Source organism: Anarrhichthys ocellatus, unplaced genomic scaffold, assembly GCF_004355925.1.
Source record: "Anarrhichthys ocellatus isolate YVR2014 unplaced genomic scaffold, GSC_Weel_1.0 scaffold34, whole genome shotgun sequence".
Lineage (NCBI taxonomy): Eukaryota > Metazoa > Chordata > Actinopteri > Perciformes > Anarhichadidae > Anarrhichthys > Anarrhichthys ocellatus.
The window spans coordinates 3,451,560-3,472,251 of NW_022280064.1; the positions used below are offsets into that span (position 1 = coordinate 3,451,560).

The window sequence follows — 20,692 nt, forward strand, 5'->3', positions numbered from 1 at the left end:
TATACACACATATATATACACATATATATATACATACATATACATACACACATATATATACACATATATATACATACATATACATACACATATATATACACATATATATACATACATATACATACACATATATATACACACATATATATACACACATATATATATACACATATATATATACATACATATACATACACATATATATACACATATATATACATACATATACATACACATATATATACACACATATATATATATATACATATATATACATATATATATATATATATATATACATATATATACATATATATATACATATATATACATATATATATATACATATACATATTCCTTCCTCCTCCTCTCACACCTCTCCTCCTCCTCTTCTTCTTCTTCTTCTTCTTCTTCCTCCTCCCTCTGTCCATTTGCATGTCCCCAGTGACAAACACACTGGGGATTAAAGGGGTTTCTAGAGACATACCCCACACTAGAAATCAATAAAGTCACACCCTGCCTGACGATGTGAGGAGCTGACGTGGTCTAAGGTGGTCTGACGTGGTCTAAGGTGGTCTATATATTATAATAACCTGTCTGACGATGTGAGGAGCTGCAGCTCTATCAACACTTTAAAACCAACTTAAAAAGTCTGTTAAAAGCGTCTCAGCTCTGTACTCACTGAGCTTGACTCTTGTGGTCTTTATAACTTATATCTGACAAACATACATTTGTGATGTGCTGTATCTTTGTATTGTGTGTTCTTGTTTGTATATCTTTGTATTATGTCTCTACCTTTGTACCGTTTGCTATTGTGCTTTCCTTGTTTTGACCTGCAACGGGACTACAGATGCGAATTATCTTTAAAGCTATAATCTGGCACGGTGCATGAAATGGTGACATTTATCTTTTAAACTGTAAACGGTCCCTTTTAAATTAAATAAATAAATACGGCAGTGGTTTCGCTCGAGGCACGTAATTCAAGTCAGCAAAGTCACGTCCAGTGTTCGTACGCAGCACAAAAACAAGCACCGTGAACCTAAAACACGACAAAATAAACAGCGTAAATCAAAGGGACTCACCCGGGAGAGAACGAGTCGCTCGAGCGTCGTCGGTTGGTCCCGACAGCCTCGCGAGGTGCACGGTGAGTGAGAGCAAACTACAAAGTGAAAACACACGGTCGCTTCTGTCGTCGCTCCCGCCGCCTCCCTCCCTCTCGCTCTGTCCCATTTGCATGTCAACAGACCCGCTGACTGACTCCGTCATACGGAGAAATGAGAGGCAGAAGACGCGGTTCAGCTTCGGTTCAACTTTCTCCTCAAATTAAATGAATTCCGGTCAAAAAACGCCCCCTTCCTCTCCTGACCCTCGACTTCAGAGCCGCAAATAAGCTTGTATTTTTAGCCGAATAAGTTAATAATGGAGAAAAAATTGACTATTTTGGCAAATACATGTAAATAATAAAACAACTCAGATGATGCTTTAAGATATATTCCAGTGACTTAAAAGTAGCATTTAGGGTTTCTGTTGACATAAATGTAATATAATATGAATAAGTATGTTCCGCCATTTTTATTTCTACAGTAGCCCAGAACGGACAAATGGTACACAGGCCTCTAGGTGGGGCCATTCGCGTTTTCGCGTTAACTCGTCGGCCACCATAGTTTTCCTACATGCTTCGCACCAGGCGGATACGAAAAATCCAAAAAACGTCATGGGGTCGAGGAAAGATGTGAAGGAGAGTTCATGAGGAGTTAGGAAAAGACAGCCGTGGTGTTTAGAGAATCTGACTACACTTTTAATAATCTATCAGAGTTTATTTAGTTTTTACTGATGATTCTTGTTATTGACAGTTTGCTATATTTACTGTTCATTTAACGTTCGAAGTAAATAAATGCATATACAAATGAAACGAAAGGATTGTCACTGTCTATTCATATCAACATGAATCCCTTTACTTTATGACTGTATGAGTATAATTGTTAAACCTGTATAAGATATGAATGGTTCATCACCGCGGCAAGGAATTGTGGGGCAGAATTATCTTCTTTCCTTTCGTAAAGGAAGGTCCAGTGTTTTCTATGCGAAAGGAGGCAAGGAGCTAATAAAGGAAGCATTGACGCACCTTTCCTTAGCATTTAGAGAATTCAAGCTCTTATCATGGCGGCCACTGAGATACTTCCGGGTCATTTCACTCAGCTAAGAACCTTCCCAAGCAAAAAGGACTATTCCACCGCAACCTCCGGTTCTGCTGAGTGAAGCCGATGCGGAAGTGCCTTACAACTTGCATTCTCTCTAATGACCATCAGGGGGCGACTCCTCTGGTTGTATAGAAGTCTATGAGAAAATGACTCTACTTCTCTCTTGATTTATTACCTCAGTAAACATTGTAAACGTGAGTTTATGGTCTCAATCTCTAGTTTCAAGTCTTCTTCAATACAGCATGATGTTCATTTAGTACATTATTTTCCACTTCTTATGTACAGTCTATGCTTGGCACACAGACGAAGCCACGATAAGAGCTGGTGGAATTCTCTAAATGATAAGAAAAAGTGCTACAATGCTTCTATGGGGTCAAGTCGAAGAACCCCATATGGTTCTAGTTAGCACCTTTCAAAATAACACTAGCGTAAGCTATTAGCTTTTAACTGTCAATCATGTGAACTTATGTCAGCTGTAAAAAGTCTTCTTAATTCAAGGATGGTGAAATCAGCCCCTCTCTGTGACTCCATCTCGCCCTTTCTCCGTCTGTACCGGCCCCCCTAAGCCACGGAGACCCCGTGGGGCCCCGCCCTGGAGAAGAAGGGTGTGTCTGCAGCGACCTGGAGCTTTCACTCCTCTCCTCTTTGTGCTCTTCCTCATCTGCTGTCAACCTAAGACAATATTTCCAAAGAATGGAGCTAGATATCGGAGAAGCGCGGATTGAATGCAGGTGAAACTGTCAGTTCACGATTCTCTGGTGATTCTTCTGCTGCCGACACGACACACTTTCTTCAGGATAGAAATGTCATCGTCTCATGAGTCAGAGGAATTGGGAGCTGATCCAAATTTGCGTTGCACTAACCTAAGGGCTTGTTCTGATCCATCCACAATGCAGAGAGCCACGGCCTCACACACTGAAGGTGCTTCCCAGTGTTGATTTCATCGTGAGAGGATAAAGCCAGAGACCGCAGGATGTGAAGGGCGTGGGGTTCTGACAATAGGTGAAGATTCACAGCTCTTTAATAGCTGTTTAGTTTTGTTTAGTTTAAACTTGTATTTATTTGTTGATTCATTTGATTAGTTTTATTATGTATTTGTTTTACTGTAAAAAGCAACAGATATAAAACAGAGAAAAGCAACAACTCGCATTTGAGAAGCTGGAACCAACAAATGTGCGACTTAAACAAGAATCAATTACCACAGTTGATCAATTAATTGATTAATTAATTAATAATGGTCCCATCAGTAAATACTATACAATCACAGGACCACATCCTGTAGCTTTCCAGACTTTACATCCCAGCATCCCAGTTGGGTTTCGTCATAGAAATACTTATGGCTGCTGAGTGTGGTCCTAAGTTGCTGTTAAGCTTTACAACATCAGGAAGATGTGGCGAGAAACAAAACAACAACAAAGGAGGAGGAGAGCAGAGCGTTTTAGAGCAAAAGATAACTGAAACCTGATCAGAGTCATCTTTGACCTGGAACTCCCGACATAAAGCCCTGAGTGATTTGTCAGCGGCTTTAGTTCAGTCACACCATATGAATATGCTTCTCTTGCCCTCTTCACCGACTCTGACCTTTGATGTTCAGCAGCAGAGCCAATCACCAAAAGCACTAAAGATGTTTTCAATTTTCCCGTCTCAGATTCCCAGAGCAGGAATCTGATCCTGCATTACCGCATAACCCTCTGCTTTGACTCTGGAGTTTTGCCAGAGGAAGCTTTTCAGTGTTTTTGCCATTTAACTTCAACCTCTCTGGAATTTGATACATGTTGCTGTCGATGCTGTTGGTCAACAGCACTCTCTCATAAGTTTAGATGAAGCTAAACTTCAAATCACATTCATGAGCCAATGTGTCTAATTTCAGATTAGATTTTAGAGGAAATGGTGCATAGTTACAAAATCATTTCACGCTCATTCATGGGCTCACTTCAAAGCTTGAAACATGAGGACAAACAGCCACATGTCACCGTTGTATATGAGCAGGTTCCTCCCACACTAATATTACAAGCAGGGCTGATGTTCACTATTTTTTAAATTCAAGTATAATATTAGGAGTGTTGCATACTGAAACGTGGGCGTAACGCGGTGCTGGACAGGTAGCTTGTGGGTTTATACTGAAAACAGCTGCTGGAAACGTTCAAAAAACACCAAACGCTCAGCAGAGTCGAGAGTTAAGTGATGAATCTCTGTGGTTTCAGCGTCGCAAGTGACACCTTTCACTTCATAAATAGTAATGTGAAAATATTGATTCGTGCAGCTTTACAAAATAATCAAGAATCCCCAAAACATTTGCGGTTAGTAACATGGAATTTAAATGCACAGCTGAATTATAATTTAAAAGCAAAGCAAGTTTATTGATAAAACTTCAGAAGACAAAGTGCAAAAGAAACACCTTATAAAAGGACACATAAATATGATTAAAAACAGAATAGAAATAATGAAAACAAGCTAAAATAGAAGAAGAGAAGTGAGTTGTTTCTTCAGATATATGGGGCTAAAAACTGAACGCTGTTTCTCTACGTTTAGCTCTGACTCTGGGGACAGAAAGCAGACCTCTTAAAGACGATGAGAGTTCTGGATGTTGGGCAAAGGGGCTGAAAAGATAATCCCAGAGTGACTTGTTGGCCTCTTGCTTTGCCTCTGCTCTGCCTTGGGCCAGTTATTCCTGCATGAGAGGTGCCATAAATCTGACATGAGCTGTCTTCTCTTTGAGCGGCAGCATGCGAAGACGTTCAGCTCAGGAGACAGAAATCAAGACGGCAGATATCCTCAACAACCTGACAATGAAATACTGCAGCCATACTTCTGTTGGAATCATTGGATTGTACCACGATGGTAACAGCAGGAAGAAGTTTGGTAACCACGTAGTGCCTCCTTGTGGTCAGACGAGTGAACAACACCATTACAATATTTCTAGACATGATCAGTCTCTGACCAGTTACTGCCTTTAACACACAAATTAAACTTACTTCTGATAGATACGTGGGAATGAATGTGGCTGCTACCGTATTTTAAAGAATGCATCTTCAGCAAAGTCAAAATAAAGGAAAGAATTTGATGTCTTTGACGACTGAGGAACAACTGATCTCCTCCTCCCCCCTCCATCTACCTCACCCTGTCTCTCTATCCACTCTTCCCGTCACATTTTCTTGCTCCTCAATGGACAGCACACAAAGTAAAAGCTTTTATTTCCTACAGCCCGTGAAGGCAGCATGAGGACTGCAGTGTGTCACTCCTGCTGTAAACAGAACATGTCATCTGCTGCCCTCCTGTGGGGGAAACCCAGTACAACACACAATAATAAACACATTTACAAGATATTATAAGCTGATATTTTTATTCTGTACAAAACCAACAGATTATTCTCACAAAGAACTTGTTCACTTGCCAAACACAGGTGTAACTATTAACATTGCTCGAGCACCAAAATACAACTGTGTTATTAGTTTCACCGATAAAACGTGTGACAAAGGTTCATCAGTCGGCACGTTGCACTTCATGTAAAGCCCTTAATGTGAGGTAAGAAGCTTCCACATAAAGAGTTAATAGGGACAGACATCCTTCTAGTAAAGTTATTAGTTGTAATGTGCCGTCAGATGCAGCTGGATGTAAACATCTTTCCTCAGTGTTTTATTTTTTTTTTTTACAAAAGCACAGGTGTAATTAAAAGCATTGATATTATTATTATTATTATTATTATTATTATATCATAATTAAAAGCTGTTCCATATGTTTATTAAAATACTGTTCTTAAAGAATTTTATGCAACTGAAAGCCAAGATTGTACTCTTTACTCCATCATAAGTTATTCTACTGATTCAGATTATTAATACAAAATAAGAAACTAATAAATTATTATTACAGATTAAACTTCCTGGCATTGTCAAATAAATAATTAGACTTAGCCCCACATGCGTTATAAGAGTGATGAACACATGAAACCTCCTTACAGTCATCTCATGTTATTCTTTTATGAAGTACTACTGTGATCTGTTCTCTCAAGTACACGGTCCAGTGAGTACTCCACCTCTGACGTCCCTTGTGTACACACTAGTGTTGGCAGAGCTGGTTTCAGGAACCACGAAACGTTTGAATGGAGTCTTGCATCACTCATGAACATTTTTAAAGCGTTACGCCTGCAGAGCTTCAGTGTCATAAACATGAAAACATAATGATTTGCTTATGTAACTTGGATAAATGGGGGCGACGTACTGCAAAACAAATATCAGAAGAAGTAGAATCGCTTCAATCAACACAAATAAATAAATAAAACCATTCATAGAGCAGCCGCAAAATGAGGTCACAGCGAGTAAATATGACACACGGTGTCATCTGGTCAAAGAAGCAACAAACTCATTAGCAGCTGAAGAGCGAAATATTGTTTTTTAATGTAACGATGTTCGATGGTTTTTAACTCAAAATAATGAACTTTTTCTGAAATAATGGACAAAAAAGTTATTGTTTTGGTAACAAATGTGATAAAATACCATAAAACTAAAATAACCAACGATATTTGAATGTTTCCTCATCAGTCATTGGTCCGTTTTCTTGTTCAAGTATGAATCCGTTCAGTGAAAGTTGCTGAAAAAGCATCTTACAGTAGAGAGCTGTAACACGAATCATTGTGAAGCTAAAGTCACAGCACACTGCTGAAACAAAGGATGAGATTGAACCTGACTGGAATGTGAAGCCGGGTACCGATCGATCGATACTGAAGTACATTTTTGTAGAACTGCTGTTAAATGTCGGGATTCAAACTGAGCGTAGCTCCAGCTAACGTTCAAACAAAGATTTAAACTTTCTGTAAACTTTGGCACCAACGAGAAATCTCCACTTAGTCTTCACTGACCGAACGCTGAACTCCACTCCGCTCATCTGAACAGGAAGCGCTTTATCACAGCGTCACATCTCTGGGCTGAAAGACGTCGACGGAGCAGCGAGGGGTGAAGGAGAGTCTTTGTGCTTCTGTAACAAACCTCCTCGCTCTTCAGACATCCATCCCTTCACCGCTCTCACACCAGTCTGATGGAGCATCGGTGCCAAAGTAACGATCTCCAAAATTACCTTTGGAAACAAAGAGGAAATAAAAGCAGGTAGGTTAGGTTTTTAATTTTGTACTTTAGGCTTCTTCAGAGCATGAGCAGGTCCAGCATTACGTCCTGGGTCTCCAGCAGCGTAGTGTCGGTGTCGGCTCCCAGAGAGGAGGAGGAGGACGAGACGCTGCTGCTGCCGGGAGCTGAGCCCTCCTCCTCCCTCCGGAGCGCCGACTGCAGGTCCAAGGCTGCAGGTGAAGCCGGATCTGGGTCTGTCCGCGGTGGACCGGTCTCTGCTGGAGGATCTGGGTCTGTCCACGGTGGACCGGTCTCTGCAGGAGGATCTGGGTCTGTCTACGACGGACCGGTCTCTGCAGGAGGATCCGGGTCTGTCCACGGTGGACCGGTCTCTGCTGGAGTCTGAGCTGAAGGAGTTTCTGGTGAACCTGCATGAGTTCATCTGGTTTCACCAGAATCCGACCCGGTGGCTCCGATGACGAGCATTAAGAATAACTCTATAGAAACAGAGCATCTTCATTCTACATCAGCAGATGAGGGAACAGGAAACCTCACCGATGTCTGGGATGATGTGGAACCGGTCGTTGACCTCCTTGTCCACGGCGGTGGTGATGATACAGACTTTAGGGAAGGCGTAGGCCACCGAGTGGACGCCCATCTCCGCCATCAGCAGGGACAACAGGAAGATCTTGTCCTCTGCTACGTCGTGGTCCTTCAGAGGAGAGGATGGATATTAAAGAGTGACACCACTGAAGAAACATCTCGACTAATGAAAGCACCGGACGGTCAGCGCGTTTAGCTTTAAATGACGGCTGTAGGAGTTGACCTACGAGCAACACTCTGACGGCCATGAGAGCAGCAGCTCCGGTGGACACGGTGCTGTCCATCAGGATGACATAGTCCTCGCTGATGTCTTTGGGCAGACGGAGGTAGTGGAGCTAAAAGAAAGGAGACAAGACAGCACATCAACAACCACGTGACGTTGTCTCAGTTCAACTTCATTATTATTTATTGTGAGTTTTGACTCTTTACTGAACATCTTGAGCCTTGCTGTTTAAATAAAGTGTATTATTATTATATGACCTCTGGTTCCCCGGTGTCGTGGTTGGTCTGGATGAGGATCTTTCCCAGTCGGATGTCTTTACACACGGCCATCAGAGCCTGCTCCATCGTCTCTCCTGCTCTCAGGATAGAAACGCCCGTGATCTACAAACACACAGAACTTCAGCGTTTGGTGACGTTTACTCTGTGGTATGCAGACGAGGTGGGGACGGAAATCGATACAATAAAGTTTCTCTAGTTCATGATATTGGAGTGAAGTTGCCATTTAATATCTAAAACTTGTTTAATTTGTATTCACACTCACAAAAATACTTAAGTTGAGCTCGGTGACCACAGAGACGATATAATACTTCCTTCATTGACGACCGGGGGAACAGAAGCAGACTCACTCTTTTACCGCTCAGCCTCTTGCCGTCGTAGATGCCACCCTGAGGCGTCTCCACCGACACCGGCTGGACGAAGAGGAACCAAAGAGGAAACAAAGAGGAACATTTAAATGTAACAATATGCAGAACAGATAATGTATTGTATTTATATTCCAACAACATTCTGCAGCAGCAGTAAATAATTGACCTTGAGAGGCAGGAAGGAGAGGGCGTGCTCTATGAGAAGCCTCATTAATCTCTTGGAGTAGAAGATAAACTCGTCTCTGTTCGTATCCTTGTTCCTACACAAACACGCAGCGGTCAGGAGCAAAGAGGAAGAAGAACATCGGTAAGAAAGCGGCAATAGTTTGAGGCGTGAAGGTCAGGATGTCTCCACCTCCGCCGCCTCGATTTATCTCTTGAACCACCCGTTGAGTTTGAGCTTCCTCTCAGTTTAAAGTAATCTCCAGAAGCTTGTGAGATGTTGCCGTGTGCTCTGACCTGATGATGGTGTGCATGCCGCGGACCTGCGGCGTGCTCTCCAACACGCTGAGGGTTTTGGGTAACGGCTGACCCTGGTGAGCCGAGGCCAGAGCCGATCTGCGAACATCAAACAGACGCAGCGTGACCGACGTGATCGGAAAAAGGAAAGCAGCAAATATCATCCTGCTGCATCTCTTCAGAGAATACGACACACGATGAGGAAGATGTTTCAGCTTCAGCAACTCTTTAAAAGACATTGTGTCCAATCACATCTGTTCAAGCGAGGGACGGCTGTACTGGAGTCGAATGTGGACGGACGACAAGGTAGAGCGATTAAAGCCCAAGAAAACGCTAGTTATATGAAATATTTAGACATCTCGGTGGCTTTTCAGGAGCATAAACTGTATACACAAAGTAACCGGAGTTATTCAAATTCTTCAGCTGAAATCAGTTTGCTGCATGCTCTGTCCGTCCACTGAAATAAACAAAGCATGCTTCTGCTTTAACAGCCAGGATTGCTAATGAGTTTAATGCTTTCCTGCAAAAACATCCTCAGTGCTTCACGAAAGGCGTCGAGAGAGAACAAACACGTCAGCCTTTGGGTTCATTATGCAGTCTGTTTGAACAAAACGACACTAAGAGGATGCACAAGGCGAGCCTCACATATCCCAGCGGAGCTTCCTCTGAAGAAGGTGACAGATATTCATTTGAGGAGATTTAGAGGGAAGAAGAAAGACAAGAATATAAGAGAAAGAACAGCGTTAGAGCAATGAAACAGCTGCACTGCATCACAGCTGTGCAACACTGAACACATGCCTTCTGGTTCAGCTATTCACTTTGTCTTACGAGTGGTTCATTCATTCACTAGAAGCACTACAGTCGCTGTTTACCGCCTCCGTTTAACACGCCGACCTAAAAGAGTTCATCTCTCCGTGTCTCTGAACTGTGTGCAAGTCTTCGGCCTCTTCTTCAGAACACCAGCATGTTGTATTTAAATGGTTCCGTGTTGCACATTTCACCAGGACGTGAGTGCGTTATTCAGGTGTTACAGTATGTTTCTTCCCAGCAGAGGGCAGAGCGCTGCACCAGTTGATCTTCACACTGCCGTTGTGATGTTTGAAAAGGAAACTATTTGAAAATGTCTTCTTAACTTGAGGACAAAGCAGGATTTGGGGTTTTATTTTATACTTCTTGGAGGGATATTTTTGTCATTAACGAAATGGTATCAACATGGGAATGGCCATCATATACTTCTATTACAATGTTCTAAGCCCTTAAACGCGTCATAATTTATTTAAATTTATTCATGAACAGAGATGATCAATCTTGTACGTGCAGATGTTAACCAGAACAATCTGATTGATTTGTTTGTTCATCAGTCAAAACAAATATTAATTTGTTATCGTCTTCAGATGAAGTGCGGTTGAAAAGAGGATGAAAGCAGAGAGGGAAAAGGAATGAGAAGATGTAACAATAATAATAATAATGCAACAGTCGTACCTCACAGTGATCTCACGCTGAAAGGTTACACAGCATTCAGCCGGGAGGGGGGGGAGTCGTCCACAAACGGTGAGACATAAGAAAAAACAACAACATGACATCAATCTGTAACATAAACCTCACAAAATAAAGCCAAACATTTAAATTAAATAAATGATAAAATGAATGATTTCTAACACAGAGTCTCTGTGAGGCTGAGTGTGGATCTAGCTGCTAAACAGTTATAATGTTCACCGTCTTAGTTTAGCATGTTAGCATTTGCTAATTAGCTCTAAACACAGCGGAGGCTGATGAATCATTAGTCATTAGTTTTGCAGGTATTTTAAACTGAAGTATTGGAAAAGTTTGACCTGATGTTGGTGCAAGAGTTAAAAGTCTTCACTTTGTGGATGATTTTATAAAAACAGGAGAGAGAGACAGACAGACAGACAAAAATTCAAAGTGTTATCTTTATACTTTGCTATCGTCCTCTTTAGTGGTTATTTAAAACGTTTGTTTTGTATTAGTATTGATAGAACATCTGGTCATTAGTAGTTTAAATGACGTATTGTGTGTTTAGAGCTGTTAGGAAGTTAAACACATCCTAATTCATTCTCAGACATCTATTTTATATCGCTGTGAAAACATCTTCAAACTGTATTTTTCAAGATTACATTTGAACACGTCACACGATAACGTTCAACCAACTCATTGTTACTGAGCAGAGCCTGAAGGCATCATAATGGATGAAATGATTCTATGGTTCACGTGAACAGCGGACGGGATCCGTCCGTTGCACCACTAATGTGTGTTCTACTAGTGGAGGTGAATGAATATGTCGAAGGTGGAACAGATCACAGCTCTGTACAGGTCATAAAGCCGGCTGACAGGACGGAGAGGAAGGATGGAGGACAGCTCTCTTCACGGGGTTATTAATCTCGGGTTCCTCCGTCTCACCAGGTTCACTGGGGATAAGGAGACAGGGAGCTCTCGAGGACGACTACCGATGAAATCTCATCATTTTGAAGGATATTCTACAGCTCGTTGTGCTCCATTACCACCTGAATTGTGAGAACATGGTAAGAACCAAATGGTTGACTCCAGTTTTAAAGCTGCAGGACACAGCAGGAAGTGATCAGAGACGACGTCAGCCCGGAGGCTCGTCTCACGTGTCTACTAGAATCGTTACCTTCTCCAGCTGACTGTGGACGTGCTGAACAATCAAATCCAGGGCGACAAAGTTTTCTCCACCTGGAAATAAGTTTAAGACAGAAAAAGGACAAGAAGTTACAGATCATTCGAAGCCTCGGATCACCGGGATTAATCACCGTGTAAAGTGTAGATGTGATTAAAATGTCTTCACAGAGGGACTGTTGGCATAGACGTATTAAAAAGTAGTTCCGTTACATCTCTAGTAAATAAACCACTGACCTTGGGGCACCACGATGTCAGCCGACTGCACCGTGGGTTCGATGTACTGCTCGAACGCCGGCTTCACGAACTTATTGTACAGTTTAATGATGCCGCCGATGTTCCGCCCGCGCTGTGAAATGTCCCTCTTCAGCTTCCGTGTCCCCGAACACCTTCATGTCCAGCAGCTGGCTGACAGGAAGGGAAACGAGGGGAATCAGTCTAATTGATATGTGATTCTCTCACTCACTCACTCACTCACACACACACACACACACACACACACACACACACACACACACACACACACACACACACACACACACACACACACACACACACACTTCTTGTTATATCACACAGTTCAAGCACCATGTGTCTGTAGTACGCAGCATCTCACTCTCTCAAACCACACTGCTCCGTTAGTGAATCACATTCGCAGCAATAATTGACTTAAATTACAAGAATTATATTTAAAAGACGATTAATCAGCGCAGACAACGGCTGTAATTAACTGAGTCAGACAGTAATCAACTACAGCGCCCGGTCTCAGGGGAGGCTGTGAGTCTTGTCCTCTCCCTCTCTCTCTCTCTCTCTCTCTCTCTCTCATAGGAGGAGTGACGTAGAGAACCGGATATGTCTCTGGTAGAGACCTGTCAATCACCGTGTAGCCCCGCCCTAAAGCATCCCCTGCTTTATGGTCTGTTTGACTCTAAATGGACCATAATGTACTAAATGGACATCATGCTGTATTGAAGAAGACTTGAAACTAGAGATTGAGACCATAAACTCATGTTTACAATGTTTACTGAGGTAATAAATCAAGAGAGAAGTAGAGTCATTTTCTCATAGACTTCTATACAACCAGAGGAGTCGCCCCCTGGTGGACACTAGAGAGAATGCAGCTTTAACACGTGACGCATTGGATTCACTTGTCTGAACCGGATGTTGCCACCTGTTTGTAATCAGAGAGAAGTTATTCTTACCTTCAGCAGCTCCTTGTTGGCAAAAGCCAGGATGCCCTCAAAGATGACAACATTAGCCCCGTACACCGTTTTCTGTCAAGAGGAACAAATTTAAAAAAAAAAAAGAACAGGTTCACATTCATCCAAATCTAAAACAATGCTCACACGCCCATTCATACAGGCTGTCATCATCCCTCCTGTTCACAGTTATCTGATAAACCTCATCGTCAACCAGCTTTACTACCACAAGGGAGAGAGAGTGTGTGTGTGTGTGTGTGTGTGAGAGATTAATCACTGTCTCAATCAAAGACAAAATGGTGCAGAGTATATCACAATCCCATTACCTTCCTCTGACCAGCTCCATGCTGAAGTCAATGGACTGGACACTTTGGTATCGATTTTTGTTTTCAAAACAGAGAGAGAGGAAACAAAGAGAGAGACACAGACAGAGAGGGAGAGAGAGAGAGAGAGAGAGAGACAGAGAGAGAGAGAGAGACAGAGGTGACCTCTATTTTTACAGAAATATAAAGAAGTAGAAAAACTCTTCTTCATGTGTAGAAACACACACACAGCCTGAAGCAGCCTCCGGCCTCCTCGGAGGGCCTGAGGCTTAATTACATCCAGGCGGGTACAAAAGGTTCATAAGATGATGTCACAGGTCCTGGTGGGAGATTCCCCGTGAGCTGTTGATCCTTTCAGCCATGAAATTACATCGCAAAGAAACGGAGAGGAGATGCCAGAGTGCGACGCGGCCGCATTGATCCTTCACAAAGCTTTCAGGAGGAGATCTGTGCTCCTCGGTCCTGTACACCAAATCCTTAATAATTAGCTAATTAGCAAGCATCTCAATTGGCTTCAGCTAAAACGACTAATACCTCCCTGGAGGGGAGGAGTTAGTGATTTGTACATTTATCCTGTAAACTACAAAAAAAGAAGGAAAAAGGTGTTTTTATTTTGGTGACGATAGATTAAGCTCTACTGTTCTCTCCAATACGTCTAAAGGTTTACACTTGAATTGTAATTTCTGTTGATTTTGAAGGTTTTTGGGTTTTTTTTAGTTGCTTACCTGCGGACTTGGAACAATATTGATCAACCAAATAACCAACAAACAGGCCAGTAACAGTAAAGTAGAGTTGGTTAACACGGTTTCTCACCCATTCTTTGCATCTGCAGTGGGACGTGAAGTCGTAAACCGGCACTTTGATGCTCTTCCCTTTCTTTAGCTTCCTGAGGACGGTGACCAGCAGCTCGAAGTCGAAGGCGTCGGGGTGATCGAAGTTATACTCGCTTCTGGCCGCCAGCTCCTGCTCTTCTTTATTCAACACCTGACACACAAACGGAAAGCAAATGTTCAGCACTACAGGTTTTACACACTACGCTGGTATCAGCACCAATGATCCACGTGGAGGGAGAGAGAGGCGTGATATTTAATCTACACATCGTTTAAACATTAAAGATAATCATCATGTAAACATTAAAGATAATCATCATGTAAACACCGGGCGTAAAATGCCGAGCAAGCGATGTGAAATATTAGTGAATCGATCGACTAAGCGGCGGCTGGAACACTCTCAATCGAAGCTCTTATTTATGTTCTGGAGTGCTTCACCTTGTAGAAAGAGTCCATGGAGAGCAGGACCACCCAGGGAACGTCCAGCGCTTCGATGATCTTATTGGCTACCGTGGTTTTACCAGAAGCACTTCCTCCACACAGACCTCCAGGAGAGAAACACAAAGAAACAAAGATCTGAGGAGACGCAGTCAAACCACATGTTGTGACTGATCCAGAAGTTTCCGTCTGTTCCTGGGACCAAAATGTTTCAGCCCACATTTTCTAATCTTATCGCCAGAATAATGCGCCGAAAGGTTTTTTAACGGAGTCGAGATTTCCTTAAAACTCTCCTAAAAATTATGTTGATAAAAAATACTTCCAACGTCGTATCGCAATGATGTTTTTGATAAATGTGGATATAAATGACTAAGTGTGTAAGAGGAAATAATAGAACAGCTACAAGGATCTGGTTAAAAAAAAACAAAATGTCATCACTTTACTGTCATTAAGACTTTAAAAGCAGGAAAAGACACGTCTGCGATATTAGAGTTTACGAGAACGGGACACAAACAAACGGACGGACAGACGGACAAATCGTCGCCGGCATGGAGGAATAAAACGTCTGGAGCCTCGAGTCGCTCACTCGACCTCCTGAGTCAAAGGGAACTGGGCCAAGACTACATGCTGGATGGCAAGGAGGTGAAGAACTGGATGCATTTGCTGCCAACGGTTGTGTGTGTGTGTGTGTGTGAACAGAAATAGCCTACAGAGCTACTTCTGTGGTATAAACAACTCTTGGTGAAGTGTTGGAATGGGGTTTTTTGCTCAGATAAGACCCATCAAGCTCAAAACTGCTGACTGGGACACTGAGGCTCCTCATTCCTACGAATGATTACAGCTTCAGAGCGGCCGTAGAAATACCGGGTCTGACTTTAAAAATCATGTTTTTAAAAAATCCTATTAACTGTGTTCATATAGATTCAGTGTAAGTGACACGTTTTATCACCCGGCTGGTTTTAGATAAAACAGACTTTTCTATGAGCAATAAAACTAGAAAACTGGTCTCTATGACGTGTCACTGTTTCTGCGTCCATCTCTTCTCAAGCTGCTCCTTTAACCGATCCTCAATGACTACGTTTATTATCATAAATATTTCAATATTCTGAATTTGATGCAGGTCATGTAAGCAGCATATATGTTGGATATTCAGACATTGGCCTTAGTCCGAATGAAGAACCTTTTTTATATCCCCAAAATGACACCATTTATCATATCCAGGAGCTGTAAAAACAGAAGTTCTGGCTGTAATAAATAGTGTTGTTTTGGCAGCGCTCTGTGCGTCGTTATTATCGTTAACCATTTAAAATGCTTAGCAGGAATATAGTCCTGTTATATATTCGGTGTACGTAGGCGTCGTGTTTTTCATCAAGGCTCTAATGAGTTCCACAGTCACACCGTCGGGTCCTTTTATCGACTCCAGTACAGCCGAGAGTGAAATTGTAACCGGCCAACGCGGCTCATTGACAATAACAGATCACCCACTAAAGACATCGTCCACGTCTCCCTCCACGTATCCCCACTCATGCCGACCTGATGTGTTTAACCACGGACCATCAGCTCTGTGAATGTCAAACAAAAACACACACGCACACACAGACACACACACACACACAGTAGAGCAGAAGTAGGTGGCAGTTGGCCGATTGCTCACCGATAACGAAGGCCTCTGTGAAGGTGGTCCCGGTGACGTTGTACCAGGGCGGTCTGCCGGCCGTGTAGATGGTCCGTTTGTCCGTCCTCAGCAGCGGAGGCTTGGTCTTGGACTGGCTCGTGGTCCGTTTTCTTGGCGATAAAGACGGCGTCAACGGGCAGCGGGGGACGCGGTCTGAGACGCCATCCAGGGAACCATCTCCACTCCCACTGGAGACAGACGGGAAGACAACAGGGGCCGAGATCAGACAGCAGCACCTCGACTGTTTTCTTTCAAACTATAGTTTTCTGTATTTGCCATCAGAACTGCCTTTAAGCTCATAGATGGCCCCGTGCTGCTGCTCCGTATACAGGCAATTAGGTTGTTGTGGTACCTGCAGGCTCCACAAAGCTGAGTGTAAGACAGGTCATACATTTAAAAGTAGACCACACATAGCCAAAGTTACGAGGCTATAAATGAGCCGAAAATTGGCTTCATCGAGACGTAACGTTCTAAAATAATCAGCCTCAATTTGATCATTTATTCATATTTGTGGAGCTGCAGATACGCTACTGTCCTGCAGAGAGACGAGAGGGAGACGATGCTCTCTGGTGTCTCTCTCTCTCTCTCCACAGTGAGGTCTCTGCTGTCGGTGTGGTTGAGGGGGAGGAAGGGGGAACTCTCCGACTCTCCCCAGGAAATCACACCGCCGCCCTGGACGCAGCGAGGCACAAGGTGAGGCCACCGTTCACATGAGTAAGGCTGTCATCACTTAGCGAGGGACGAGATGATCTCACTAACCTCGCTGTGTATCTGGTGAAAGTACATCTTATAATCTGGAGGTTCACTGTTGCCTTGCTTATCCATAAACATCTTATAAAGGTGCCAACAAACAGTTGTTTGTATGCATGGTTTAAGGACTTCTATAGTCTGTGCTTTGCATTACTCAAGCTAATTATTAACCTGACCTACTTCTTAAACGGTCCTGAGCATACATGTGAGGAAATGACATATCAGAGGCATAGTCCCACTCAAAAGGCCAGATGGGATTCACTCCTTCACACACACACACACACACACACACACACACACACACGACCCACTAATAATCAGAGATAAACAGACAGATGTTTACACCTGTATTGACACAACCAGGTTAGCATCCGGAGCATGTTATGAGTGTTAGCCACAGTAGCATTAGCTTCAGATGAGCTACACTACATCCAGTTTTCGATTAGAACTATTCAGATGTTTTGGTTGATAATAATAATCCTATATAATAATATATATATATATATATATATATATATATATATTATCTCTATTTGTTGATTTTTAATAAATTATTTTACTAAATATATATTATTTATTTGTTTCTGTTATTGTTATTATTGTCTTTTGCTGCTTTGTCTGTCAAAGCACTTTGAAAGGTCTATATTTAAACGTGCTATACAAATCAAGTTATTATTATAATTATTATTAGTTATGCCGTATTTAACAGACCACGTTGCAACGCAGTAAAAAATAATGTCACGCCTATTACAAACGTTTGCCAACATGCCTAAAATGCAAATTTCGTTTTTTGTACACAGAAGTCTGGCGTGACGTGGTCCACGCTAGAAGCTAGCTCCATTAGCATGAAGCTAGCATGAAGCCGCTATCACTGCGCTGTTCTGACTCTTGAGCCCGCAGACATTTTAAAAACTGTATTCGTTTATTTATTTTGTAACCTGTCGGATGTTGACACGGACCTGTCCGCCTCCATCACTCCTCCGCCGGTCTGCTGCTGGTCGTCCGGTTTAACGGTACAGTCGCTGCTTGTTGTCTCCATCGCGTCGTTCTCTTGTTCAGCGCGGGCCGCGCGTAAAACCAAAACACGGAGAACGTGATGACGTCACGAGAGATGCTGTGTTTAAGGTCATCGGAAAAATGCCACTCACTCCTACTTAACAATACTTTTTTAGATAGATAGATAGATAGATAGATCGATGGATCTTTTTTCTTGCTTTGTATATTTTAGTACAGTTTGTTGGCTGCATAAACATGATTATTATTTAATCGCTTCAGATGGTCATATATCTGTCTATTCATTTTAACCCTATGTGTGTAACATAGTTGAAATGTTTCACGTTAAATCCCGCTAAATGGGGAAACTACGCCACCTGCTGTTATAAATGTGCAACTGCACTGAGTAGTAGAAGCGAAACATTATGGGTAATCCTCAAAGCAACGGATGATTTGCTAACTAAAGTACATAAAAGTTGAGCTGGCTTTATTTGTTTTGATATTATTTGTCTTACATTATATTCGCCATGTTTTCATAAAGTTAACCATTTGTTTTTACGTGTTTTATTGAAGTATAAATGTCGCCAGTATAGCTAGCTAACACTTAACATGATGCTCTCTAGACAGCGCATGCGCAGTTGTCCACAAGAGATAATCATTCTATTATAATGTCCTTAATAAATACAGGTATGTTACAATAAGTTGCTCTTTAGAGTGTAGTGGTATTTTAAACTTTCATGCAAATGTAGTATTTTTATATATAATACTTGTTTATTAAGTTACATAATTATTATAAAATTAAAAGTACTTTAAAAAAAACGTAACAGTCCAGTGTGAGAAATCTGTATAAATATATATATATATATATATATAGATATTTGTATTTTTCCTCCTACATTTAAGAGAGAGACAGTTTCTGTCCCATTTAATTTATTTTATTTACATGAATTTAAACCCACTATACCATCACTGCACCATTGCACCTCTGTATTTAAAAAGAGTATAGATTTAAAAAAGTAAACATAGCGTAATCCTCAAAGCAATGGAGGATTTCATGATATTAATTTGAAGATTATTTTTTTTAGACTGGCATTAATCGACGAAAAATAATTTTTAAAAATGTTTTTAGACTGAGAAATGTTTAACTTGTCATTTTGCTCAGATATAGCCAGTATACTATCTTTACAGAATGGCATAAATCTGCTTTAACACAACCGCATATCAGGCTGAGTTGATAATAAATGAATGCTGAGCGAAATGAAGAAAGGTTGATGTAAAAAAAAATAAAAAAAACTGAACATCTGCAACACATCCTCACTGTAAAAATGTGTAGGAAAGTCAAGGACAATAATGTTTTTTTTACACAACATTTTAAAACATTATTTAAATGATTTAGTCTGTGTTTCTGTGAATGAATTGATTTTCGCTCATATCGACGCTCGTCCCATTAGAGGATGCACCAACCGGAGGTCCTGCATGGAGATCAGTCAGGCTTCACATAGGTTTCTGTCCTGCACACTCACAGCAGCTGCAGTGCTCACAGCACGGCGTGTCTTATTATTACTACTGCTGCAGCTCCGTGTTCGAGGCTATACACAAAACTAAAATTAAGAAAAACCTCCGCATGTGGTTTCCTCCTCGTGTCCTCTTGGAATGTATCCGTCTGCTGTGAAGTCTCACTGCTCACTGAAATGCGCTCTCGGATGAACCGGACCTGTCGATTCTCACCGGCAACTCCTGCAGCATCCTCTTAAAAAAAAAAAAAAAAACCACCTTGACTTCTATTCTTTATTTCTCACACGGGACACCGGCTGACTGCAGGCTGATTAAATGGATAATAACGCTGCAAATTCGGAGAAATCTCAACTGATACACGAGAAGAGTGCGAAAATGTATTCTCTCAAACTACAAAGGTGGGTTTTTTATTTTATGTTTTGTTCAGCTGCATGGAGAATAATGCTGCAATAAGTTACATGCACGAGCCCAATGTTAGATGTGGCATGCTATTAAAAATAATGTTTAAAAAAAAAGAGACAAAATAACAACTATTCAATAATACCAAGTTTAATGAGGTCTGTTTATCTGTGATGTTTGTGCGGAAAATCAAAAGTGAATATATGTATATAATATTTATTATATTTATATATACACTGTGTAAGGCATGGTGGGGGCAGTCGTTACCGTGGTGCATGTTAAGCAGGCTGCCGCTCTTTGTTTTATGTGAATGAACAAATTCATTTCCATGCTTGGCTTGTTTCTGGACAGCCATGTGACAAATGGCCCCGCGGCCAGCTCACTCAGCAGTGCTAAGAACTTATCATCTGTCATTAGAGGAGGCGAGAGGCATGCGCACTGCACGCGCACTGCACGCGCAGTCTGCACGACAGTAAACACATGTATGTTTATACACCTGCACGTGAAGGCGCCACGAATTAACACATGGGCGGTTTATTATCAGTGAGGGAAAATATTTTGGCATTCAGACAGATATTGACCTTTTAGAAAAATAAACGTATTGGCCTATAATGCCATAAAACAACATTTTAATCAATAAAAATGATTATAACAGTCATGTTCTTTCGAGGAAATGAACCTGGTTCTGCTAAAGCGATAGACTCATCTACCTTTATATATATATATATA

At 41.7% G+C, this 20,692-nt stretch overlaps 3 protein-coding genes across 5 annotated transcripts in view; 1 reads left to right on the top strand and 2 right to left on the bottom strand.

The window, feature by feature from the left end:
- Positions 1-1,230, bottom strand: part of ankrd6b (ankyrin repeat domain 6b) — a 32,071-nt gene extending 30,841 nt beyond the window's left edge. For all 3 annotated transcript variants that reach the window (XM_031866052.1, XM_031866053.1, XM_031866049.1), the window contains exon 1: positions 1,083-1,230. The gene's annotated coding sequence lies outside the window, so the exon portion shown is untranslated. The remainder of the gene's footprint in view (positions 1-1,082) is intronic.
- Positions 1,231-5,646: 4,416 nt separating this feature from the next.
- Positions 5,647-18,107, bottom strand: LOC116393661 (uridine-cytidine kinase-like 1). Its single transcript, XM_075447385.1, is given in 16 exon segments — positions 5,647-7,271; positions 7,814-7,970; positions 8,089-8,196; positions 8,342-8,464; positions 8,710-8,772; positions 8,894-8,987; positions 9,187-9,285; positions 10,669-10,685; positions 11,837-11,898; positions 12,079-12,218; positions 12,220-12,245; positions 13,044-13,115; positions 14,177-14,347; positions 14,632-14,738; positions 16,286-16,494; positions 18,016-18,107. Coding segments are annotated over 16 exon segments (1,605 nt in total). The 5' UTR covers positions 18,096-18,107; the 3' UTR covers positions 5,647-7,194.
- Positions 18,108-19,578: 1,471 nt separating this feature from the next.
- slc30a2 (solute carrier family 30 member 2) overlaps positions 19,579-20,692 on the top strand; it is a 22,924-nt gene continuing 21,810 nt past the window's right edge. Inside the window, exon 1 of the mRNA XM_031865883.1 lies at positions 19,579-19,962. Within this exon, the coding sequence (XP_031721743.1) occupies positions 19,880-19,962 (83 nt within the window). The 5' untranslated portion in view covers positions 19,579-19,879. The remainder of the gene's footprint in view (positions 19,963-20,692) is intronic.